The sequence below is a fragment of the Lithobates pipiens genome, unplaced genomic scaffold, assembly GCF_037356315.1.
Source record: "Lithobates pipiens isolate NorthernLeopardFrog02 unplaced genomic scaffold, aLitPip1_a1.2 Scaffold_23, whole genome shotgun sequence".
In the NCBI taxonomy this organism is placed as follows: Eukaryota; Metazoa; Chordata; class Amphibia; order Anura; family Ranidae; genus Lithobates; species Lithobates pipiens.
The window spans coordinates 313684199-313708992 of NW_027507785.1; the positions used below are offsets into that span (position 1 = coordinate 313684199).

Genomic DNA, 24794 nt, shown 5'->3' on the forward strand with positions numbered 1-24794 from the left:
TCGCTGTGCAGATGTTGATAAATAAACAAATTATAAGTGTGTGTTATCCGGCCCCTAGATGGCAGCCTGGACCCCTGAAATCACTAAGATAAGTATCTAAATAGGTCGTATCTCAGGTCATGGAGTCATGGCTGTCAGTCTATTAAAGCAGAGATTCATCCAAGACTTAGACGGGTATCCTGTTCCCACTTCTGGGAGTCTGGGCCGCGTGACATCACCGCAGGGCTCCCTCCACCTCTCTCTGCCATCTGGGCCAGCAGGAGAGAGGAGCGGAGCCTCACGCATGCATAGTAGGATTCCCAGCGTGAAGCCATAAGGCTACACTGCTGGGTACCCTTACCCGCAATGGAGGCGGCAGCACCAGACAGCTGATGGAGACATCAGCTGCTGTGCCGACATCGCTGGACTCCAAGACAGGCAAGTGTCCGATTGTTAAAAGCCAGCAGCTGCAGTAAGTGTAGCTGCTTGGCTTTTTTTAATTTTATTTTTTACTTTAAAGTGATACTAAAGGCTCCCCCCCCCGTTTAAAAATAAACATGGTATACATACATGCTCTATGCCAGTGATGGCGAACCTCGGCACTCCAGATGTTTTGGAACTACATTTCCCATGATGCTCATGCACTCTGCAGTGTATGATGAGCATCATGGGAAATCTAGTTCCAAAACATCTGGGGTGCCAAAGTTCACCATCACTGCTCTATGCAGTGGTTTTGCACAGAGCAGCCACGATCCTCCTCTTTTAGGGTCCCCTGCCGGCTCTTTATGGCCCCCCCCCCCCCCCATTGAGTGCCCCCACATAAAGCGATTTGCTATGGGGGCACTCGAGCCGAGCCACTGCTCTGTGTGTTCATTCAGACAGGGAGCAGCAGCTTGGCCCCGCCCCCTCTCTATTCTGATTGGCTCACTGACTTTGAATTGACAGCAGCTGGAGCGGTTAAAAAAAATTATATTTCTATAAATAATTGTATTATTCAACTTTTTAATTAATATTATAAAAAAAAAGGAGAGAATTGGAATTTTCTCTCGCTCTGCACGGTTGCATGAAGTTAGTGATGTGCTGCAGTGTCAGGCCACGTGGGATCGGTCCAGGGTGGTTTTCTCACTCAGGTAAAATCAGGTAAAACAAGGCAATCTCAGCCTTCAACAGTCACTACACAGAGGCCCTTACTGATTGATCCCACTCATCTACCTAACCACTATCATTGATCTATAGCCACCTGGATTGTTGTCCCACGTTGGCCGACATCTGCTGGTGCGCTACTACAGCTCCCGGAAATGGCTTTCTCTGGGCGATTTGCGACCTTCAATGCCACACCATCACTACACAGACAGCCATGAAACGCGTCAGGTGCCGTGTACTTCGTCATACCCATTCCAACTACTTTATGTTTATTACCTCAGATAATAGGTTCCATGGGTGTCCGTGTCAATCCCTCTTGGCAATTTTTTTAACTAGTATCTATGAGGCCCCACAATGGGGGGGGGGGGGGGGGTGTGTGTGTGTGTGTGTGTGTGTGTGTGTGTGTGTGTGTGTGTGTGTGTGTGTGTGTGTGTGTGTGTGTGTGTGTGTGTGTGTGTGTGTGTCCCATTGGACCCTGTATTGCCTTATTGTATAATCTTGTGCATCATCAATGTTTTATGTAAACAAGGCAGATTGCCGTTCTGTATTTTTGATGTATTTCAGATCTCTGTCTTCTTACAGTACAAGCACCCCCCCTCCCCCCCCACAGTTAGAAAGCACCCCCCAGTGACACATTTAACCCTTTGATTGCCCCTGATGCTAATCCATTCATTCCCTGTCGGTGTTATTAGTACATTGACCGCACATATTTTTAGCATTTTATTAGGCCCCTTTCAGACGGGTGGATAGAATTCAGCTTTTAGCTGCGGATAGCTGAAATTAACTACCGCACCTAAAAACTCACCCAATGCTTTCCTATAGCCCAATTCACACACTGCATTCAGCATCGGTTTCCTTACATTGGGTTTTGTGCGGTTAGAAAAAAATGCATTGGACTCCGCCCAGGACTGATTTAGCGCACCTATCTGCACATAATCGCAGTGTACCATTTCTCCTGCGGATAGCAGCAGCAATGAGGAAAGAAAAACAGGAAGCACATCAGAAATAGCAAGAAGGTTCCACCGCAAGCTAAACGCAGCCGCATGCAAACGCTGCAAATCGCAACGTACAACTGCAAGTGTTCGCTGTGCCTGGAGTCTTGGAATTTCAAAATAACAAGACATGAGGCCTTAGTGTCACTGGTCGCCAAAAAAATGTCACTTAGTGTGCGATTGCGATTTGTCTAACGCAATGTTGCAGTCCCGCTATAATTCGCTTTACTAGTAACTCGTCGAAATCACTAGTAAAAAAAATTTAAAATACGATATAAAAAAAAAAAAAAATCTATAAAAATATCCCATATTTTGTAGACGCTATAATTTTTGCGCAAACCAATCAATATACGCTTATTTGGATTTTTTTTATACCAAAAATATGTAGCAGAATACATACTGGCCTAAACTGATTGACATTCTTTTTATTGGGTATGCTTTATAGCAGAAAGAAAAAATGTTTTTTTTTTCTAAATTGTCTTTTTGTTTATAGTGCAAAACATAAAAAAAAAAAAAAAAAAACGCAGAGGTGATCAAATACCACCAAAAGAAAGCGCTATTCCTGGAAAAAAAAAAGAATTGTGTAGAGCGTCGCAAAACCACGCAATTGTCAGTTAAAGTAAAGCAGCGCCGCATTGAAAAAAAATGGCCTGGTCATGAAGGGGCTAAAACCTTTCGGAACTGAAGTGGTTATAGTTGGGGTGGCCATTTCTGAAGTGGTTATAGAGTTTTCCCTTTTCTGCAGCCTTCTGCTTATTCCTGTCTGCAGCACGCCATGTGATACGACCACCAAAACAAAACAATTGTACAATTATATTACAAGGCGCTCTTATCACAACTGCATCACTTCCATCACTTACCAGTTTTATTCTGGCCAGTATGATGGGAAGGCCAAATGCCGAAACTACAATTCCAGTGGTGAAAAAGTAAGCCAACTCCCGACAGGCACTGCTGGCTGCGTCGCTGTCATCGCTGAGTCTCGTGGCGATAAAGTGTGGAATGGGACTGATGACGTAGAATATCAAAACAAACAGAGGCCAGTAAACTCTGCAAATGAAAGAAGAGAAGACAATGGCATTAGCACGGCAGCCTGGGATGCATCTCCAATACCAATAACTAAATCATATGCACTTAATATTTAAATTATACCAGAAAACGTTCAGCTTAATATTATATGGATTATTTTGTATACCTCATCCCAAGCATGGTGAAAAGGAAGAATGGCCACAGTACCACACTTCCTTTAAAGCCCAACTATGTCTTTTCATTAACCACCACCAATTTTTTTTTTTTAAATAATAAAATAAAATGATATATACACTTTTTATACTGTTGTGTTCAGACTGTTTTTTTCACGGGTCCTCGCTCTTCTCCAGCTGTGTAGGTTGGTGGCCTATTTTTTTTAGTGGACTGCACAATGCTCACGTAATGACGTGCAAACGCTGCACTGACCAGCAGTACTATGAGCCTCAGTGGGAGTAATGACCCAAAGCCCAGGGGGTAAGCCCACAATGTCAAGAGCTTTCAATTGGCTGGCTAACCATGGGCTCCATTCAATTCGGGAAGAGAAGCAGTAACCAACACCTCAGAGATCAGGGTGCTGAGGGAAGAGACTGACAACAGATTCTCCAGTCCCCTTCTCTGCAGCTTCAGCTATAGGTGGCTGGGGATTCGAACTTTACCACCCCCATTCTGGCACTCCTAGGCAGCCTTATGCTGGCGCTGGCCTTAGCCACAGTAGTGTCCTCTGCCCCCCACACAGTAAATAACCTCTGCCCCCCCTCACATCAACCCCTCCATTGGATTGTCTCCTGGCCCTCAGGTTCCTGTTCTTGTCTGCCAAAAATAAATGTATTGTGTGTGTATACATATACACTTATATATATATATATATATATACACACACACATATACATACATACACATATATATCATTATCTCTATGTATATATAATCTACACATACATCGACTGAATTTCTTACTTGTAACTTTCTAAGGCACATCCCAGCATGAGAAAGGTCAGACCAACAGCTCCACTGAAAGATAACGCAACGAGTGCTGGAAAGGGAGAAAGAATATGAAATAAAATATAGTTGTTTCCAATGGTTACTAATCAGGTTTCATGTTCCACTCTTTGCATAAAAAAAATAAATAGATCTGACTGGTCACAATGGGCCAAAGTCTAACTTATTCAAACACTTCCGGTTGTTTGTTTTCATTTTATAAATAGACCTACTTGTGTCTCATTTGTATTATATGATTTTCTAACACAATGACAGTGGAGAGGAATAGGATTTTTTTAATTTTTTTTTATTTTTTTGGACTCCCTCTAAAATAATTTCTTTTGGAGGACACAACACCGAGCCCTCCGACTGTGCTGGTGCCTATGTGTATAAATATTTTGTTTCTGCTGCCATGCCATTTAACCACTTCAACTCCGGAAGGTTTACACCCCCCCCCCCCATGACCAGGCCATTGTTTGCAATACAGCACTGCGTTACTTTAACCCCTTGCCACCCAGACCAATTCTGACATTTCTCTCCTACATGTAAAAATCATAATTTTTTTAGCTAGAAAATTACATAGAACCCCCAAACATTATATATATTTTTTCAGTAAAGACCCTAGAGAATACAATGGTGGTTGTTGCAACTTTTTATCTCGCACAGTATTTGCGCAGCAATATTTCTAATGTGTTTTTTTTTTTTTGGAAAGAAACAGTTTTGTGCTTTTAAAAAAATAAAATAAAAAAAAAACAGTAAAGTTAGCCCAATGTTTTTGCATATTGTGAAAGATGAAGTTATGTCAAGTAAATAGATACCCAAACATGTTGGGCTTAAAAATTGCACATGCTCGTGGAGTGGCGTCAAAGCTCGGTACCTAAAAATCCCCATAGTCGACACTGAAATTTTGTTTACTAGCTACATGTTTTGAGTTACAGAGGACTAGGGACAGAAATATTGCTCTCACTCCAACGTTCGCATCGATACCTCACATGTGTGGTTTGGACACCGTTTTAATATGTGGGCGGGACTTACGTATGTGCACGCTTCTGCGTGCGAGCGCACGGGGACAGGGACGCTTTTAAAAAATAAAAAAAAAATTTTTTATTGTTAATTATACTTTCTTTTTTTTTATTTTGACACTTTTTTGAAAAAAATAAAAATAAATATTTGATCACTTTTATTCCTATTACAAGGAATGTAAACATCCCTTGTAATAGGAATGTGACATGACAGGTCCTCTTTACAGTGAAATATGGAGGCCAACAAGAGCCCACATCTCACCTCTAGGCTGGGAAGCCTGAAATAAAATAAATAAATAAACCGATCACGGCTTCCCAGCCGAAGCGGCGCTGTTTTTTTGAATGCAGAGGCCGGGCGTGACATCATAACATTGCGCCCGGCCTCCGACGATCATAGAGACTCCAGCGACCATCTGGTCCGCCAGAAATCTCTATCTTCAACATCCGGGGCCGGTGAATCCTCTGTCCAACTCGCGGATCATAGCGGCGAGTTGGTAGAAGCACCGGAGGGTGGCGGGGGGGGGAACGTCCGCTCTCGCCTCCCGCGAGAACAATCAAGAGGCGGAACAGCCGCTATGATCCTTCTTATGGTGTAGGGAATCACCGGCTGAAAAACGGCAATATCTGAATGAGGTCTGTAGCTCAAAGTCCGTCAAGTCATATGACAGCGGGCGTGAGGAGGTTAAACAATTGCGCGGTTTTGTGATGCTGTATCCAAAGAAAGTCGAGGTCCTTTTTTTTCCCCCACAAATAGAGCTTTCTTCTTTTGGTGGTATTTGATCACCTCTACGGTTTTTAGACTTTATGTCATAGATCGCTTTTAGAAGATCCCCCACATCGTCCAGAGATAATTTATATCTGGACCCCCTGGAGGTATCCTCCTGCCCCCTCAGAGTTGGATGCTGAAGCCAAGCTAGCGACCTAGGTACCCTCTCCCTATCCCCCCCATCCTCCTGACTAGGCTGGGATAGGGAAGGCATACTCACTGCCCTGAGTAAGGATGAAGAGGGACCCTGCATCCGATCCATCATTCCCTTGAAGGACTGGAATGTGGATGAAATCTCTTCTTTAACAGATGTCAGGATTTGGTGACACGCTGCCACTGAATCATCCTTGACCAGGCTGCTGACACACTCGGGGCAAATTGTCTTTTCCCAATTGGCGCCTTAGTCCCACATACGGCCCATTTTTTCCTAGGCAGCTGCAACCGGGTTCTATCCTGTTTGGCCTGAAATCAAAAAAGGCAATCTCCCATTAGTATGTAGCCCTGAGCCACACCACCACTGTGTTAGGATAAGTCTAGGAAGTGCCCAGCCTATCACCTGTGGCTCCCCACCCAGGTAGGGCTTTTTATGTCTAAAGGACCCTGAACCCCCCCCCCCAGTGTAAGCCATGGTCTACCCTCGCCACACTTACCCGAGAGGTGTCGGAGCCTGCTGAACTGGAGTCCACCTGTACCCTCCACGGTCCCTGGTGTTTGCTCAGTCTCTCTGAACCTTTTCCACCACTATGAACACCTGTACACACACACACCGCTGTGCCCAAGAGACAGGAACCTTCTCTCGTGGCGGCCCCTGATGACACGGTTCCGCCGGAAGTATGCCCTCGTTACTCCCTCCTGCTGGAACGCAGAAGCCCCGCTCCCTTAACGCCACACTCTGCACCTGGAAGAACCGGAGATGATACCAGCATGGCCGGCTAAGCGGCCCCCGCCAGCCGACAGGACGCAGGAACCTAAGCGGGGCATGGGCGGTGGAATCTGCAGCTACATCAGGGTCCTGAGAAATGTCAGAATAGGCCTGGTAGGGAAGTGGTTAATCACTTATATGACAGAATTATTACCTCCCCCACAAAGCAGGTTTCCTCTCTTCTGGAGACTGGATTGCCAAAACAGGAAGTGAGAGGAAAATCTCTGAGCTTCACACCTGTCTTTTTCTTTTTTTTCTTTGAGAACTTTGAACTATCTCAGGTGATTACCGGGAAACAGAACACTCCTGTGAAAGGTGCACTGTGCAAATCCAAGCAGATCATCGTCATGGACATAAAGAGATCCATTAAAGCTGTAGTTTATGTGAATTGTAATTTTTGTCTTTCCTGGTTCCCCCACCCCCTCTATTTTTTTTTTCTACTAAAGCCTTTCCATTTTTATTACAGTACTCATTTAGTCATCGTCGAGTCTCTTTGGGTCACTATATAATGCAGGGAGAAAGCTGGTGGGAGGTAGGTGTACATGGTGGGAGGGTCCAGCGGGGGGGGGGGGGGGGGGGTACAGCGAGGGGGTTGTACATGGTGGGAGGGACCAGGGAGGGGGGGTACACATGGTGTAAGGGTCCAGCGAGGGGGGGTACACATGGTGTAAGGGTCCAGCGAGGGGGGGTACACATGGTGTAAGGGTCCAGCGAGGGGGGGTACACATGGTGTAAGGGTCCAGCGAGGGGGGGTACACATGGTGTAAGGGTCCAGCGAGGGGGGGTACACATGGTGTAAGGGTCCAGCGAGGGGGGGTACACATGGTGTAAGGGTCCAGCGAGGGGGGGTACACATGGTGTAAGGGTCCAGCGAGGGGGGGTACACATGGTGTAAGGGTCCAGCGAGGGGGGGTACACATGGTGTAAGGGTCCAGCGAGGGGGGGTACACATGGTGTAAGGGTCCAGCGAGGGGGGGTACACATGGTGTAAGGGTCCAGCGAGGGGGGGTACACATGGTGTAAGGGTCCAGCGAGGGGGGGTACACATGGTGTAAGGGTCCAGCGGGGGGGGGGGGTACACATGGTGTGAGGGTCCAGCGGGGGGGGGGGGGGTACACATGGTAGGAGGGTCCAGCGGGGGGGGGGGGGGGTACACATGGTGGGAGGGTCCAGCGGGGGGGGGGGTACACATGGTGGGAGGGTCCAGCGGGGGGGGGTACACATGGTGGGAGGGTCCAGCGGGGGGGTACACATGGTGGGAGGGTCCAGCGGGGGGGGTACACATGGTGGGAGGGTCCAGCGGGGGGGGTACACATGGTGGGAGGGTCCAGCGGGGGGGGGGTACACATGGTGGGAGGGTCCAGCGGGGGGGGGGTACACATGGTGGGAGGGTCCAGCGGGGGGGGGGTACACATGGTGGGAGGGTCCAGCGGGGGGGGGGGGGTACACATGGTGGGAGGGTCCAGCGGGGGGGGGGGGTACACATGGTGGGAGGGTCCAGCGGGGGGGGGGGGGTACACATGGTGGGAGGGTCCAGCGGGGGGGTACACATGGTGGGAGGGTCCAGCGGGGGGGGTACACATGGTGGGAGGGTCCAGCGAGGGGGGGTACACATGGTGGGAGGGTCCAGCGAGGGGGGGTACACATGGTGGGAGGGTCCAGCGAGGGGGGGTACACATGGTGGGAGGGTCCAGCGAGGGGGGGTACACATGGTGTAAGGGTCCAGCGGGGGGGGGGGGGTACACATGGTGTGAGGGTCCAGCGGGGGGGGGGGGTACACATGGTGTGAGGGTCCAGCGGGGGGGTACACATGGTGGGAGGGTCCAGCGGGGGGGGGGGTACACATGGTGGGAGGGTCCAGCGGGGGGGGGGGGTACACATGGTGGGAGGGTCCAGCGGGGGGGGGGGGGTACACATGGTGGGAGGGTCCAGCGGGGGGGGGGGTACACATGGTGGGAGGGTCCAGCGGGGGGGGGGTACACATGGTGGGAGGGTCCAGCGGGGGGGGGGGGGGTGTACATGGTGGGAGGGTCCAGCGGGGGGGGGGGGTGTACAGCGAGGGGGTTGTACATGGTGGGAGGGTCCAGGGAGGGGGGGTACACATGGTGGGAGGGTCCAGTGGGGGGGTACACATGGTGGGAGGGTCCAGTGGGGGGTTACACATGGTGGGAGGGTCCAGTGGGGGGGTACACATGGTGGGAGGGTCCAGTGGGGGGGTACACATGGTGGGAGGGTCCAGTGGGGGGGTACACATGGTGGGAGGGTCCAGTGGGGGGGGTACACATGGTGGGAGGGTCCAGTGGGGGGGGTACACATGGTGGGAGGGTCCAGCGGGGGGGGTACACATGGTGGGAGGGTCCAGCGGGGGGGGTACACATGGTGGGAGGGTCCAGCGGGGGGGGGTACACATGGTGGGAGGGTCCAGCGAGGGGGGGTACACATGGTGGGAGGGTCCAGCGAGGGAGGGTACACATGGTGGGAGGGTCCAGCGAGGGGGGGTACACATGGTGGGAGGGTCCAGCGAGGGGGGGTACACATGGTGGGAGGGTCCAGCGGGGGGGGGGGGTACACATGGTGTAAGGGTCCAGCGGGGGGGGGGGGGTACACATGGTGTGAGGGTCCAGCGGGGGGGGGTACACATGGTGGGAGGGTCCAGCGGGGGGGGGGGTACACATGGTGGGAGGGTCCAGCGGGGGGGGGGGGTACACATGGTGGGAGGGTCCAGCGGGGGGGGTACACATGGTGGGAGGGTCCAGCGGGGGGGGGTACACATGGTGGGAGGGTCCAGCGGGGGGGGGGGGTGTACATGGTGGGAGGGTCCAGCGGGGGGGGGGGTACAGCGAGGGTGTTGTACATGGTGGGAGGGTCCAGGGGGGGGGGTACACATGGTGGGAGGGTCCAGTGGGGGGGGTACACATGGTGGGAGGGTCCAGCGGGGGGGGTACACATGGTGGGAGGGTCCAGCGGGGGGGGTACACATGGTGGGAGGGTCCAGCGGGGGGGTACACATGGTGGGAGGGTCCAGCGGGGGGGTACACATGGTGGGAGGGTCCAGCGGGGGGGTACACATGGTGGGAGGGTCCAGCGGGGGGGTACACATGGTGGGAGGGTCCAGCGGGGGGGTACACATGGTGGGAGGGTCCAGCGGGGGGGGGGGTACACATGGTGGGAGGGTCCAGCGGGGGGGGGGTACACATGGTGGGAGGGTCCAGCGGGGGGGGGGGTACACATGGTGGGAGGGTCCAGTGGGGGGGGGGGTACACATGGTGGGAGGGTCCAGCGGGGGGGGGGTACACATGGTGGGAGGGTCCAGCGGGGGGGGGGGGGTACACATGGTAGGAGGGTCCAGCGGGGGGGGGGGTACACATGGTGGGAGGGTCCAGCGGGGGGGGGTACACATGGTGGGAGGGTCCAGCGGGGGGGGGGGTACACATGGTGGGAGGGTCCAGCGGGGGGGGGGGGGGTACACATGGTGGGAGGGTCCAGCGGGGGGGGGGGTACACATGGTGGGAGGGTCCAGCGGGGGGGGGGGGGGTACACATGGTGGGAGGGTTCAGCGGGGGGGGTGTACACATGGTGGGAGGGTCCAGCGGGGGGGTGTACACATGGTGGGAGGGTCCAGCGGGGGGGGTGTACATGGCTTCCTGATGACATCATAGTACCCTCCCTCAGGACTTCTCTCGGGACCGCTCAGCCCTGATGCAAACAGTGGGAGGAGTTTTGCAAATATCACCTTGACAGGTGGATGTCAGTCTGGAGGAGGGGGTGTTCCCAGGCAGGCTGTGTTTGCCATAAATAACGCCAACATGTGATGGCGAGTGCCATGCTTGAAAAGTATAAATAAAGGCAACATTTTTTTTTTTTTTTTTTACGTTTTTCGATAGAGTGGAGACAGAGTGGACCCCCTGTCAGTTTTTATTGCTGTCTGTTGTCACCAGAACAGGAACAGAGGAGAAATCATTCACTGGGGACACCAGTTCTGGTGGTCCTGGTGACTGCCAGGGAGTCCTTCACTTTCTGTTTTGGTTATGGGACAGGAAGTGAAAGGAAATCTCCCCCAACGGAACACAGATGGCAAAAAAAAGAAAATCTGACCAGGGTGGTTAACCACTTTCAGACCGGACCATTTTGCTGGTAAATGACCAGAGGTCTTTTTACACTTTGGCACTGCGCTGCTTTAACTGGTAATTGCGCGGTCATGCAATGTTGTACCCAAACAAAATTTGCGTCCTTTTCTTCCCACAAATAGAGCTTTCTTTTGATGGTATTTGATTGCCTCTGCGATTTTTATTTTTTGCGATATAAACGTAAAAAGACCGCAAATTTTGAAAAAAAATGATATTTTCTACTTTTTGTTATTAGAAAAATCCAATAAACTCAATTTTAGTCATACATTTAGGCCAAAATGTATTCAGCCACATGTCTTTGGTAAAAAAAAAAGTCAATAATTGTATATTTATTGGTTTGCGCAAAAGTTGTCACATCTACAAACTAAGGTACGTTTTCTGGAATTTACGCAGCTTTTAGTTTACGACTGCCTATCTCATTTCTTGAGGTGCTAAAATGGCAGGGCAGTACAAAACCCCCCCAAATGACCCCATTTTGGAAAGTAGACCCCCTGAGGAAATTGATAAGTGGCATGTTGAGCCCATTGAATATTTTATTTTTTTGCCTCAAGCGATTAAATAATGACAAAAAAAAAATTTTTTTTTTTTTTTTTACACAAAGTTGTCACTAAATGATATATTGCTCACACATGCTATGGGCATATGTGAAATGACACCCCAAAATAAATTCTGCTGCTTCTCCTGAGTACGGGGATACCACATATGTGGGACTTTTTGGGAGCCTAGCCGCGTACGGGGCCCCGAAAACCAAGCACCGCCTTCAGGCTTTCTAAGGGCGTAAATTTTTGATTTCACGCCTCACTACCTATTACAGTTTTGAAGGCCATAAAATGCCAAGATGGCACAAAACCCCCACAAATGACCCCATTTTAGAAAGTAGACACCCCAAGCTATTTGCTGAGAGGCATGTTGAGTCCATGGAATATTTTATATTTTGCCACAAGTTGCGGGAAAATTACAAACTTTTTTTTTTTTTCACAAAGTTGTCACTAAATGATATATTGCTCACGCATGCCATGGGCATATGTGAAATGACACCCCAAAATAAATTCTGCTGCTTCTCCGGAGTACGGGGATACCACATATGTGGGACTTTTTGGGAGCCTAGCCGCGTACGGGGCCCCGAAAACCAAGCACCGCCTTCAGGCTTTCTAAGGGCGTTACAGTTTTGAAGGCCATAAAATGCCAAGATGGCACAAACCCCCCCCAAATGACCCCATTTTGGAAAGTAGACACCCCTAAATTTAGGGGTACACTAGTGAGACTAGGTAATAAATGGCGGGTGCCCTGAAACTATAAAAAAAATAACTAACCAATCAGCGTCACCTGTAACAGTTATATGGTGATCACTGGTGAAAGGGTTAACTAGGGGGCAATCAGGGGGCTTTATGCGGTAGTATATGGGGGTCCCTGGCGCTATAAAAAGCTGCGGCGAACCTAAATACCTACCTGCCTAACTAGCGTCACCTGTGACACTAATACAGCGATCAAAAAAACGATCGCTTATTAGGCTGGGTTCACACTGGAGCGATGCGGGAATGCCACGAATCCGCGGCGGGTTCCCGCATCACATGCCTCCCGGCGGCAGTTCACACTGCCCTATGCGAACTGCTGGGAGTGTCAGTGAAATGTTAATGACACCCCCAGATCAGTTCGCATATCGCAGTGCGATCTGCAAACTCGGATCGCATGGTGTGAACACCCATGCGATCCGATTCTGCTGCGGACCAAAAAAAGGGTCCCGTGCGAGTTTGCGGCGGGTGCGACACGAATTCAGCCATACTATCTGTATGGCTGAACTCGAATCGCACAGAGATCGGATGTGATTTGCACTGCAGTGCGGTGCGAATCACATCCGTTCTCATAAACCGCTGCAATGTGAACCCAGCCTTAATGACACTGGCGACGGGGGGTGATCACGGGGTTAAACCTTTATTGGGGGGGTTAGGGGGGTACCTTAGAACTAAAGGGGGCTAACCCTAACTGCCCTAACAGTTATTAGTCACAAATGACACCCGCCGGGTGATCAGGGGGTTAAACCTTTATTAGGTAATAAATGGCGAGTGCCCTGAAACTATAAAAAAATAACTAACCAACCAGCGTCACCTGTAACAGTTATATGGTGATCACTGGTGAAAGGGTTAACTAGGGGGCAATCAGGGGGCTTTATGCGGTAGTATATGGGGGTCCCTGGCGCTATAAAAAGCTGCGGCGAACCTAAATACCTACCTGCCTAACTAGCGTCACCTGTGACACTAATACGGCGATCAGAAAAATGATCGCTTATTAGGCTGGGTTCACACTGGAGCGATGCGGGAACGCCACGAATCCGCGGCGGGTTCCCGCATCACATGCCTCCCGGCGGCAGTTCACACTGCCCTATGCGAACTGCTGGGAGTGTCAGTGAAATGTTACTGACACCCCCAGATCAGTTCGCATATCGCAGTGCGATCTGCAAACTCGGATCGCATGGTGTGAACACCCATGCGATCCGATTCTGCTGCGGGCCAAAAAAAGGGTCCCGTGCGAATTTGCGGCGGGTGCGGCGGGTGTGGCGAATGGCTGAACTCGAATCGCACAGAGATCGGATGTGATTTGCACTGCAGTGCGGTGCGAATCACATTCGTTCTCATAAACCGCTGCAATGTGAACCCAGCCTTAGTGACACTGGCGACGGGGGGTGATCACGGGGTTAAACCTTTATTGGGGGGGTTAGGGGGGCACATTAGAACTAAAGGGGGCTAACCCTAACTGCCCTAACAGTTATTACAGTCACAAATGACACCAATGCAAAAAAAAAAAAAAAAAGCAATTGGTGTCACTGTGACTGGGGGGGCAGGGGTAATTGGGGGGTGATCGGAGGGTAAAGGGGGGGTGTGAGTGTGCCTGGCATGTTCTACTGTGTAGTGTAGTGCTTGTGCAACTCACCGATCCTCTCTCCTCGGTGCCGGAACGAAAACTACCGACACGGAGGAGAGAATACATCACTTCCTCTCCTGTGTTTACATTACAGGAGAGGAAGTGATGTCACCGGACATTTTCATTCGTCGGGAGCGATCGCGAGGGGGTGGCCATGAATGAATGGCCGTCCCCTCGTCCGGGATCGCTCCCGAACGAATACCGACCGCCGCAGGCACCGGGCGGGGGCCCGATCGGGCCCCCGACCCGCGGGAGGCAAGGGACGTACATGTAAGCCCTTATGCCTGCCCGTGCCATTCTGCCGACGTACATCGGCGTGCGGCGGTCGGCAAGTGGTTAAAACCCTCCCTTGCTATATCCACAAAAAACAGGAATAGAGGGGACATTTTCCAATAGGAACACTAACATCTGGGGAATCCATCACTTCCTGTTGTGAATATGGGAGAGGAAATGAAGAGAAATTTCCCTAAGGCTGGATTCACACCTATGCAGTTTTAGTGCATTTTGCAGATTTGCACTACAGTCCATTTATCACGGTTTCCTATGGAACACGTTCTGTAGTGCAAATCTGTAAAATGCAAAAAGCACTAAAAATGCCATCGGTGTGAATCCAGCCTGATAGAATACAGAAGGCAAACAAAAAAAAAAAAAAAAAAAAAAAAAAAAATCATCCAATGGGGACACTGGTTCTGGTGACAACTAGGAACTCCTCCATTTTCAATGGATTTCCTCTCACTTCCTGTTTTGGCTATGGGACAGGAAGTAAAGGAAAATCTTCCCCATGGGACACTGATGGCAAAAACAAAAAGAACCCACCCCCCCAAAAAAAAAACAGTAGTAGAGGTGAAATCATCCAATGGGGACATCAGATCTGGTGACAACCAGGGATTCCCTTACTTTGGAGGGATTTCCTCTCACTTCCTGTTTTGGCTATGGGACAGGAAGTAAAGGGAAATCTCCACAATGGGACAAGGTGGCAAAAAAAAAAATCTGACAGGGGTTATAACCCTCCCTTGCTATATCCAAAATGGAAATAAACAAATAAAAAAAATTATTTTTAATAGGGACAATACATCTGAGGATTTCATCACTTGGGGGGGGGGGGGGGGGGGGGGGGATTTCCTGTTGCAGATATGGGACAGGAAGTGAAGAGAAATCTCCCTAATGGAAGACAGATGGGGGGGGGGGGGGAAACACCTGGGATATAACCTTCCTTTACTCTATTAAAAAAATAAATATAAAAAAAAGTTTTGTCTCTAGTTCTATGAGTAATTCCAACAAAGTCTCACTTCCTGATTTGGCTATGGGACAGAAAATAAAAGGTAAGTCTCCACAATGGGACACAGAGACAAAAAAAATCTAACAGGGGTTATAACCCTCCCTTACGCTACCCAAAAAATAAAATAAAATAAAAAACAGAAGAGGGGAAATGTTCTAACACTACATCTGGGGATTCCATCTCTTTGGAGGGATTTCCTCTTACTTCCTGTTGCAGATATGGGATAGGAAGTGAAGGGAAATCTCCCTAATGGGACACAGATGGGGAAAAAAACAACACAGTAATAGAGGGGAAATTATTCAGTGGGGACACCAATTCTTGTGACAACCAGATACTCCATCACTTTCCAGGGATTTCCTCTCACTTCCTGATTTGGATATATCCAAATGTAAAAACAAAAGCAAAAAAAAACACAGGAATATACCCCATCACTTTGGAGGGATTTCCTGTTGCTTCCTGTTACAGATATGGGACAGGAAGTGAAGAGAAATCTCCCTAATGGGAGACAGATGGGGGGGGGGGGGGTGGGCACAGTAATAGAGGGGAAATTATCTAATGGGGAAAACAATTCTGGTGACAACCAGATACTCCGTCACTTTCAAGGAATTTCCTCTCACTTCCTGGTCTGGATATGGAACAGGAAGTGAAGAGAAATCTCCCTAATGGGAGACAGATGGGGGGGCACAGTAATAGAGGGGAAATTATCCAATGAGGAAAACAATTCTGGTGACAACCAGATACTCCGTCACTTTCAAGGAATTTCCTCTCACTTCCTGGTCTGGATATGGAACAGGAAGTGAAGGGAAATCTCCACAATGGTACACAGATGGCAAAAAAAAAAAAAAAAAAAAAAAAAAAAAAAATCTGAAAGGGGTTATAACCCTCCTTTGCTATATCCAAAATGGAAAAAACAAACAACAAAAACAAAACACAGGAATATAGGGGAAATGTATTATTTATAATAGGAACACTACATCTGTGGATTCCATCACTTTGGAGGGATTTTCTCTTACATCCTGTTGCAGATATGGGACAGGAAGTGAAGAAAAAAAAAAAAACATGGGATATAACCTTCCGTTACGCTATTAAAAACTATATATTTTAATAATAATAGAAATAATAATAATAATAATAATAATGGTTTTGTCTCTAGTTCTATTTGTAATTCCAACAAAGTCTCACTTCCTGATTTGGATATGGGACAGGAAGTGAAGGGAAGTCTCCACAATGGGGCAAATATATATATATTATTATTATTATTCAGGATTTATATAGCGCCAGCAATTTATGCAGCGCTTTAAAATATAAAAGGGAGACAATACAGTTACAATACAATTAAATACAAGAGGATTAAGAGGGCCCTGCTCAGAAGAGCTTACAATCTATACATATACACCACAGGATATAACCCTCCTTTACGCTACCAAAAAAAAAAAGTGGGGATTTTGTCTTTAGTTCTACTTGAAATTCCTACAAAGTCTTCATGGTGGTCTGTGCCATGATGACCCCCCATTTCAAGGGTGTCACAGGGACAGGAAGTGGGAAAAACTTCCTCCAATGGGGTCACCCACATAAATAAAAACCTGACTGATACGTTATCTCTCTCCACAACTTATAAAACTGAAGAGGGGAAAAGTAAAAAGTTTTTTTTAAAGTCCTCACGCACAGGACAGGAGTTTACAGCAGATCCTTACCTGCTTCTGTCCTGCAGGTACTGATGTAAAACATGCAGATGAGTGCTGAGTGGGCCTGTCATCACCTGGATGTCAGTGTGTGATCACAGAGCTGTGGGGGGGTGAGGGGTCTGTGTGTTGTATGAAGAGGGTGAGAGCACAATCCTATGTGGAATAATGGAGGCTCTTGTCCTATAGGAGATCTGCCCTGAGTTGAGGACACTGCCCTCCTCCCGGGACACATTACCTTTTATCCCCGCCATGTTGCAGCCGCCTCTCTCTCTCTCTCTCTCTTCTCTGTTTACACTTCCAGCTTCCTGACACTCAGCCAGCCGCCGGAAACAGGAAGAGCCACGCAACTCTCAACGCAGCCACCTGATTGGACCGCCAACCCCCTTCCTGCCACCAAGATTGGTCAAGTCACCCTGTAACTTAAGTTTAAACCAGCAGCTGATTGGCGGAGACTGTCTCTTCGCCCTCCCATATGTTGTTGCTGCGACGGCCAGGCAGATTACCAGGGGCTGGAAGCTTATTGGCCAAGAAGGTGGAGCTGTAGCTCAGCCGCTATTGGTCGCTGCGCTGTCTGTCAGGAAAGACAAAGGGCTTGTGGGTGTACTGTGATATGGGTTCGCCACATGACTTGTGTGTCACCTCACCTGAGGAATGTGATATGACCGAGAGGAGTGTACCTGTGTGTGAGAGAGACAGAAACTAAAGTGAAAAAATAAAAAGTAGAATAATGATAAAAAAATGTCCATAGTATTATTTATTTTGCTGTATTGTGGCAGCAGAATAACCACTTCCATACCAGGCCAATTCCAGACCTCCTCCCCACATCATTGGTTTTCTAGAAAATGACTCCGAACCCCCAAACATTATATGAAAGAAAATGTAAGTAAAATTGATGCCAGCCCATAAATGAAAAAATAATAGCAATAAAAAAAGTAAGTATATGTATATATATATATATATATATATATATATATATATATATATATATATATATATATATATATATATATATATATATATAAAATAAAAAAATATTATAAATATATATATATATATATAACATTTTTATATATATATATATATATATATATATATATATATATATATATATATAAACTTTTTTATTGTTATTATTTTTTAATTTATGGGCTGGCATCAATTTTAATATATATATATATATATATATATATATAAACTTTTTTATTATTATTATTTTATATGTATATATATATATAACTTTTTTATTATTATTATTATTATATATATATATATATATATATATATATATATATATATATATATATATCTTTATAGATCTATATCTAACTTTTTTACTGAGATATATATATATATATATATATATATATATATATATATATAAAACATTTTTTATTATTTTATATATATATATATATATATATATATATTTATATGTAAATAAAGCAGCAGACCTCCTCTCTTACATGTAAAAATCATTTTTTATTTTTTAGCAGAGACCCTAGGGAATAAAATGGTAGTCGTTGCAACTTTTTATTTCACATGGTATTTGCGCAGCAACTTTTCAAATGCATTTTTTGAGGAACAAAAAAAACAGTTTCATGAATTAAAAAATAATGCAAAACACTAACGTTAGCCCGATTGTTTTATATAATGTGAAAGATAATGTTACGCCGAGTAATTAGATACCCAACATGTTGCGCTTTAAAAAATTGCGCACACTTGTGGGAAAATAAAAAATCTCCACAGGCGACGTTTTAATTTTTTATTATTTTTTTACAGGATATATGTTTCGAGTTACAGAGGAGTTCTTAGCCTAGAATTATTGCTCTCGCTCTAATGTTCATGGCGATACCTCATATGTCTGGTGTGAAAGTTGTATACATATGCGTTCGCTTCTGCGTGTGAGCACAAGGAGATCGGAGCGCTTTTTTTTTTAATGTCTATTTTATTTACATTTTTTAATCTTTACACTTTCCCTTTAATTATTATTATTTTTTAATCACTTTTATTCCTATTACAAGGAATGTAAACATCCCTTGTAATAGGAATATGACATGACATGACATTTACAGAGAGATGTGGGGTCAATAAGTCCCCACATCTGACCTCTAGGCTGGAAAGCCTGCGATCAAAAAAGAAAAAGGGATCTCAGGCTTTCCAGCCAAACACACGTCAGTTTTTACATCTGCCATGGCTGTACGTAACGTCATGATGCCGCCCCCGGCCTCCGAGAGTCATAGAGATGACCGGGGACCTTCTGGTCCTCGGTAAGCTCTATAGTAAACTTCTGCCGCCGGCAGATTCCGTCTCCCGCTCGCCGATCGCAAGGCTCCTCCCACCGCCTGTAAAAACAATCGAGTGGCTGAACGGTGCAGGGAATCGCCAGCAAAAAAACAAATAAATCGGAATGATGCCTGTGTTCTATCGATTTGTGCCCACCGCCGAAAAGTGCCCACGCATGCGCAGAACAGAAGGCCACTCCACCTGAGTTGCCAATCAGCTGGAGTGACGTCACCATAGCGCATGCACACATCGTAAGTTTATTTTTTGACAGACAATACCATTTCACGGCCACAATTTAATGCTGTGCAAACAGCGGAGGGAGACCCTAGATGTCACATTGTGCCTCGCTGTAAACCCGCGGAGCAACAGCGAGGCACAATATGACAAATATGCTGTCCCTCCGCTGTTTATGGTATCTCCCGTCAAAAAAAAGGCTCCTGCAATATGCGCTATGGTGATGCAGAGTATTGGCAGGGTAATTGTGTTGAGTTATTTACTTTATTGTTATCACAGAAGACAAGGGAGGTACTCTTTATGTCTAGAGGAATAAAAGATTTGATCTCCAAATACGGAAAGGCTTCTTCACAGTAAGAGCTGTGAAAATGTGGAATAGACACTCTCCAGAGGTGGTTGTTTCCAGCTCAGTAGATTGCTTTAAAAAAAGGCCTGGATTTTTTCCTAAATGTACATAATATAACTGGGTACTGACATTTATAGGTAAAGTTGAGGGAAAACCCAATTGCCTCTCGGGGGATCAGGAAGGAATTTTTTCCCCTGCTGGAGCAAATTAGTGTTTTTTTTTTTTAGCATTCCTCTGGATCAACTGTGGGTGTAGGATTATGCATATGCGATCGTATTTATTTTAAATTTTTTTGGTTGAACTAGATGGACTTGTGTCTTTTTTCAACCTGACTAACTATGTAACTATGTAATACCGCATCTAAACAAATGGAAAATAAATGAATTATAATAATAATATATTTTTTTAATAATTTAATTATTTATTATTATTATTAATTTGTTACGTTCCATTCGTTTAGATGCGGCATTCGTTATTTCGGATAATTCATAATTTCGGATAAATTCGTATTCATTACATTCACCAATGGCCAAATTTCAAAGGAGATTCCAATACCTATAATTGAATAGTTAGTTATTAGTTATGTAGTAAGCTATTCTTTCGAATTTTCAGATTTTCTTTCTTATTTTCGGATTTACAAAAAAAAACGAATGAAACCAATTTTTTCGGCAGTTCACATGTCTAATATATTGTGTTTTTTTTTTTTGGTTAGTAATAGTTAAGTTATTATTAGTTAGTCATTATTTCAGATTTTAGAATTTTCAGGTTTTTGGATCCTCGGGTTTACGAATTTTCACATTCACGAATATTCAGAAAAAAATAGTTAAAACGATTTTTTGTTAATTCGGATATTTTGTCGAAATTCGCTAAAAACAAGTTCAGAACGAGGAGAATTGCACATGTTTACAATATATACATAATCCTATTTTTTGGTAAAATGTAAAAAAAAATAAAGTTACGCTTTAAAATTGCACACGCCCATGGAATGGCACCAAACTACGATTATGTTGCATGGTATTTGAGAAGCAGTTTATCACAAAAAAAATACAAAATTTCAGGACAAGATACACTTTAATGAATTTTAGTGCACACAAACGCAATGTGATACCCAATTTTTTGTTAAAATATAAAAGATGATGTTGCGCTGAGTATATAGATACCAAACATGTCACTTCTGCAGGTTACCGGTTTAGAGTTACAGAGGAGGTCTAGTGCTAGAATTATTGCTCTCGCTATAGCATTGGTGGAGATACCTCCTGTGGTGCAAACACTGTTTACATCTGCGGGCACAACCTACATATGTGCACTAGCACAAGGGGACAGGGGTGCTTTAAAAAAATAAATATTATTATTATTTACTTTATTTTTTATTTTTTTTACACTGCCCTTTAATTTTTTTTTTTATCACTTTTAGGTTCACACATATGCGGCCGCGGATCTCTGCCTGGGGTCCGGTGCATCCCTGTTCACCAGTTCACGTGCGCATCAGGTCCAAATTTCTGTCTGAATTCGTACCCGAATCTGACCAGCAGACGTACAGGACCCTTTTTGAATGCGGATCGCGGACCCCCTCCATTGAGAGCCAGGCACACTCGCCAGTCATGCCAATTGGATGAGGGAAAACCCACATACAATTCACATATATGTGAAATAGGGTTGCTACTTTTTCTTCATGCCAGACCCAAACACTAAAAAAAAAAAAAAATCTTTCTTTTGGTGGTATTTGATGACCACTAGATCTTATTCATTTTTTTTTTTTTTTAGTTTTTTTTTTTTTGTTTTTTTTATATGAATGTAAAAAGATTGAACATTTTGAAAAAAAAAAAAAAAACTGAATTTTTTACTTTCTGCTATAAAACACATCCAATAATAGTTGCATAGTTAGTCAGGTTGAAAAAAGACACAAGTCCATCTAGTTCAACCATAAAAAAAATAAAAATAAACTAAAAAAATAAAAAATAAAACATACAATCCCATATACCCAATCCTATACCCACAGTTGTTCCAGAGGAAGGCGAAAAAAAACCCCCAACAAAGCATTCTCCAATTTGTTCCAGCAGGGGTAAAAATCCTCCCTGATCCCAGAGAGGCAATTGGATTTTCCCTGGATCATCTATATAATAATAAAATAAAAGATAAATAAAATAAATAATAATTAAAATAATAAAATAAAAAAGAATCAAATTTTTTCATAAATTTTGCCCAACATATATTCTGCTATTTGTCTTAAAAAGAATCCCAGTAAGTGTATATTGATTCGTTTTGCGTGATAGTTATAGCGTCTACAAACTATGGGATATACAGTATACTGGAATGCTAACTATTATTTTTTTTGTACTGCTAATGGCGGTGATCAGCGACTTATAGTGGGGCTGTGATAGTGCGGCAGGCAATTTGACACTAACTGACAATCGCTTGGGGGGAACGGACTAACTGCCACTGACATCACCAGTGACATTAATGCAGTGATCAGTGATAATACTATACACTGTACTAATGACAGTGGCTGGAAAGGGGTTAACATCTAGGGCGATCGAGGGGTTAAATGTGTGCCTAACAATGTGTAATATGTGCTGCTTTTACTAACCGATCTCTTTGTTTCTTATTGATCGCCCCCGATGTTTAACCCCTTCCCAGCCAGTGTCATTAGTACAGTGACAGTGCATATTTTCTTTTACCACTGATTAATGTATTAGTGTCACTTGTCCCCCCCCCCCCCAAAAAAAAAAGGTGTCAAAAGTGTCACTTAGGAGTTTATTTACTAATGCTAGAGAGGACAAAATTGGTCACATTTCTGCATAGAAACCAATCTGCTTCTAACCTAATCTAACGTGGAAGCTGATTGGGTTCTATGCAGAATTGCGGCTAATTTTGCCCTCTCTAGTTCTAGTAAATAAACCCCTTAGTGTCCGATTTGTTTGCCCCAATGTCGCAGTCCCATTAAAAAATCGCTGATTGCTTCCATTACTAGTAAAATAAAATAAAAAGAAAAAAATTCCATAAAAATATCCCATGGTTTGTAGATGCGATAACTTTTGCGCAAACCAGTCAATATGCACTTATTGAGATTTTTTTTACCAAAAATATGTAGCAGAAAACATATTGGCCTAAATTCGACTTTTACATTTTTTTTTTAATTGGATAGGTTTTCTAGCAGAAAGTAAAAAATCTTTTTTTTTTTCCCAAAATTGTGTCTTTTTTTGTTTATAGCGCAAAAAAATAAAAAACACAGAGGTGATCAAATACCACCAAACGAAAGCTCTATTTGTCGGAAAAAAAAGAACGACATACATTTTATTTGGGTGCAGCGACACACGACCGCGCAATTGTCAGTTAACCGCTTCAGCCCCGGAAGGATTTACCCACTTCCTGACCAGGCCATTTTTTGCGATACGGCACTGCGTTGTTTTAACTGACCGACGCGTGGTCGCGCAATGCTGTCCTCAAACAAAATTGATGTCCCCTTTTTCCAACAAGTAGCTTTCTTTTGGTGGTATTCGATCACCTCTGCGTTTTTTTTTTGTTTTTTTTTGCGCTATAAACAAAAAAATTGAGCCACAATTTTGAAACAAAAAATATTTTTTTTTACTTTTTCCTATTAAACATTTCCAAACAAATAGATAAACAAAAAACAAATGTATTCATTGGTTTAGGCCGATACGTATTCTGCTACATAATAAGCCAATCTATGGTGCTGCGCTCCAAAATTAAAGTGCTACCATAAACTTTAAAATCCTAAGTGCATAAAATCATAAACATACAAATATATGTGCAACTAGCATAAATTCCAATAATGAGATAACTGCAAACAGTTATCTCGATATTGGAATTTATGCTACTTTCACACATATCTGTATGTTTATGAATTTATGCAGTTAGGATTTTACTGTTTATAGTAGCACTTTAATTTTGGAGCGCAGCACCATATATTGGGTTATTTTGTATTATTTTTTAGGTGGTGTTTGACCCCTGTCAGTGTTTGCTGCAACCATATATTTATTTACTGCACAATTCAGGTGGCGTGGGGATACCTATTGTTTTATGTATTCTGCTACATATTATTGGTAAAGAAAAAAAAAAATCGCAAGCATATATTGATTGGTTTGTGCAAAAGTTATAGTGTCTACAAAATAGAGGATAGATTTATGGCATTTTATTATTATAATTTTTTACTAGTAATGGCGGTGATCAGCGATTTTTAGCAGGACTGCGGCATTGCGACGGACAGATCAGACACCTGACATTTTGTACACTTTTTGGCGAACCAGTGACATTAATACAATAATCAGTGCTAAAAATATGCACTGTTACTGTACTAATGACACTGGCAGGGAAGGGGTTAACATCAGGGGGCGATCAAGGGATTAAATATGTTCCCTCATTGTGTTTACTAACTGTATGGGGGATGGACTTCCTGGGGAAACACACAGATCCATCTTCCTTCTTAGCAGAAAGACAGGATCTGTGTGATCTCCCCTGTCAGAATGGAGATCTGCCTTGTTTACACAGGCAGATCCCCGTTCTGCCACTGCGGGGAAACGATCGCGGGTGGCCGGTGGACATCGAGCATGCCGATTGGCTCCCCAGCTGGCCAATGGGAGCGCGCCCAACAAAAGCGACTTCCCGAGCCGACGTACAGTTACGGCGATTCGCTGAAACGAGCCAACCTGCCGCAGTATAATGGTAGTGACTGGTCGGCAAGAGGCTATGCAGTGCTGTATCACAAAAAATGGCCTGGTCATGAATGGGGGGGGGGGTAAAACCTTCTGGGGCTGAAGTGGTTAAATTTAAAGTTCAGAACCTAATTTGGATAACCTGGTGGGGAGGTAAGTCAGCGGAGTGCTCCATTCCCTGCTAGTCCTCTGTGTAGTCAGAATCCAGAGAGCACCAGAAAACGCAAAACTGTAATGCCCCGTACACACGGACGGAAATTCCGATGGAAAAAGTCCGATCGGATTATGTTGTCGGAAAATCCGATTGTGGGTCGGATTTTTCCTGTCGGATTTTCCGACGCACAAAGTTTGAGAGCAGGATCTAAAATTTTCCGACAACAAAATCCGATCGCATAAATTCCGATCGTGTGTAGAGAATTC

At 45.1% G+C, this 24794-nt stretch overlaps 1 protein-coding gene across 1 annotated transcript in view; it reads right to left on the reverse strand.

Moving 5' to 3' along the window:
* Positions 1-17200, reverse strand: part of LEPROT (leptin receptor overlapping transcript) — a 37457-nt gene extending 20257 nt beyond the window's left edge. The window contains exons 1-3 of the mRNA XM_077450540.1: positions 17074-17200; positions 4098-4173; positions 2975-3161 (exon numbers count right to left, since the gene is read on the reverse strand). Of these exons, the coding sequence (XP_077306666.1) occupies positions 2975-3161; positions 4098-4173; positions 17074-17089 (279 nt within the window). The 5' untranslated portion in view covers positions 17090-17200. The remainder of the gene's footprint in view (positions 1-2974; positions 3162-4097; positions 4174-17073) is intronic.
* Between the last annotated feature and the right edge of the window lie 7594 nt (positions 17201-24794).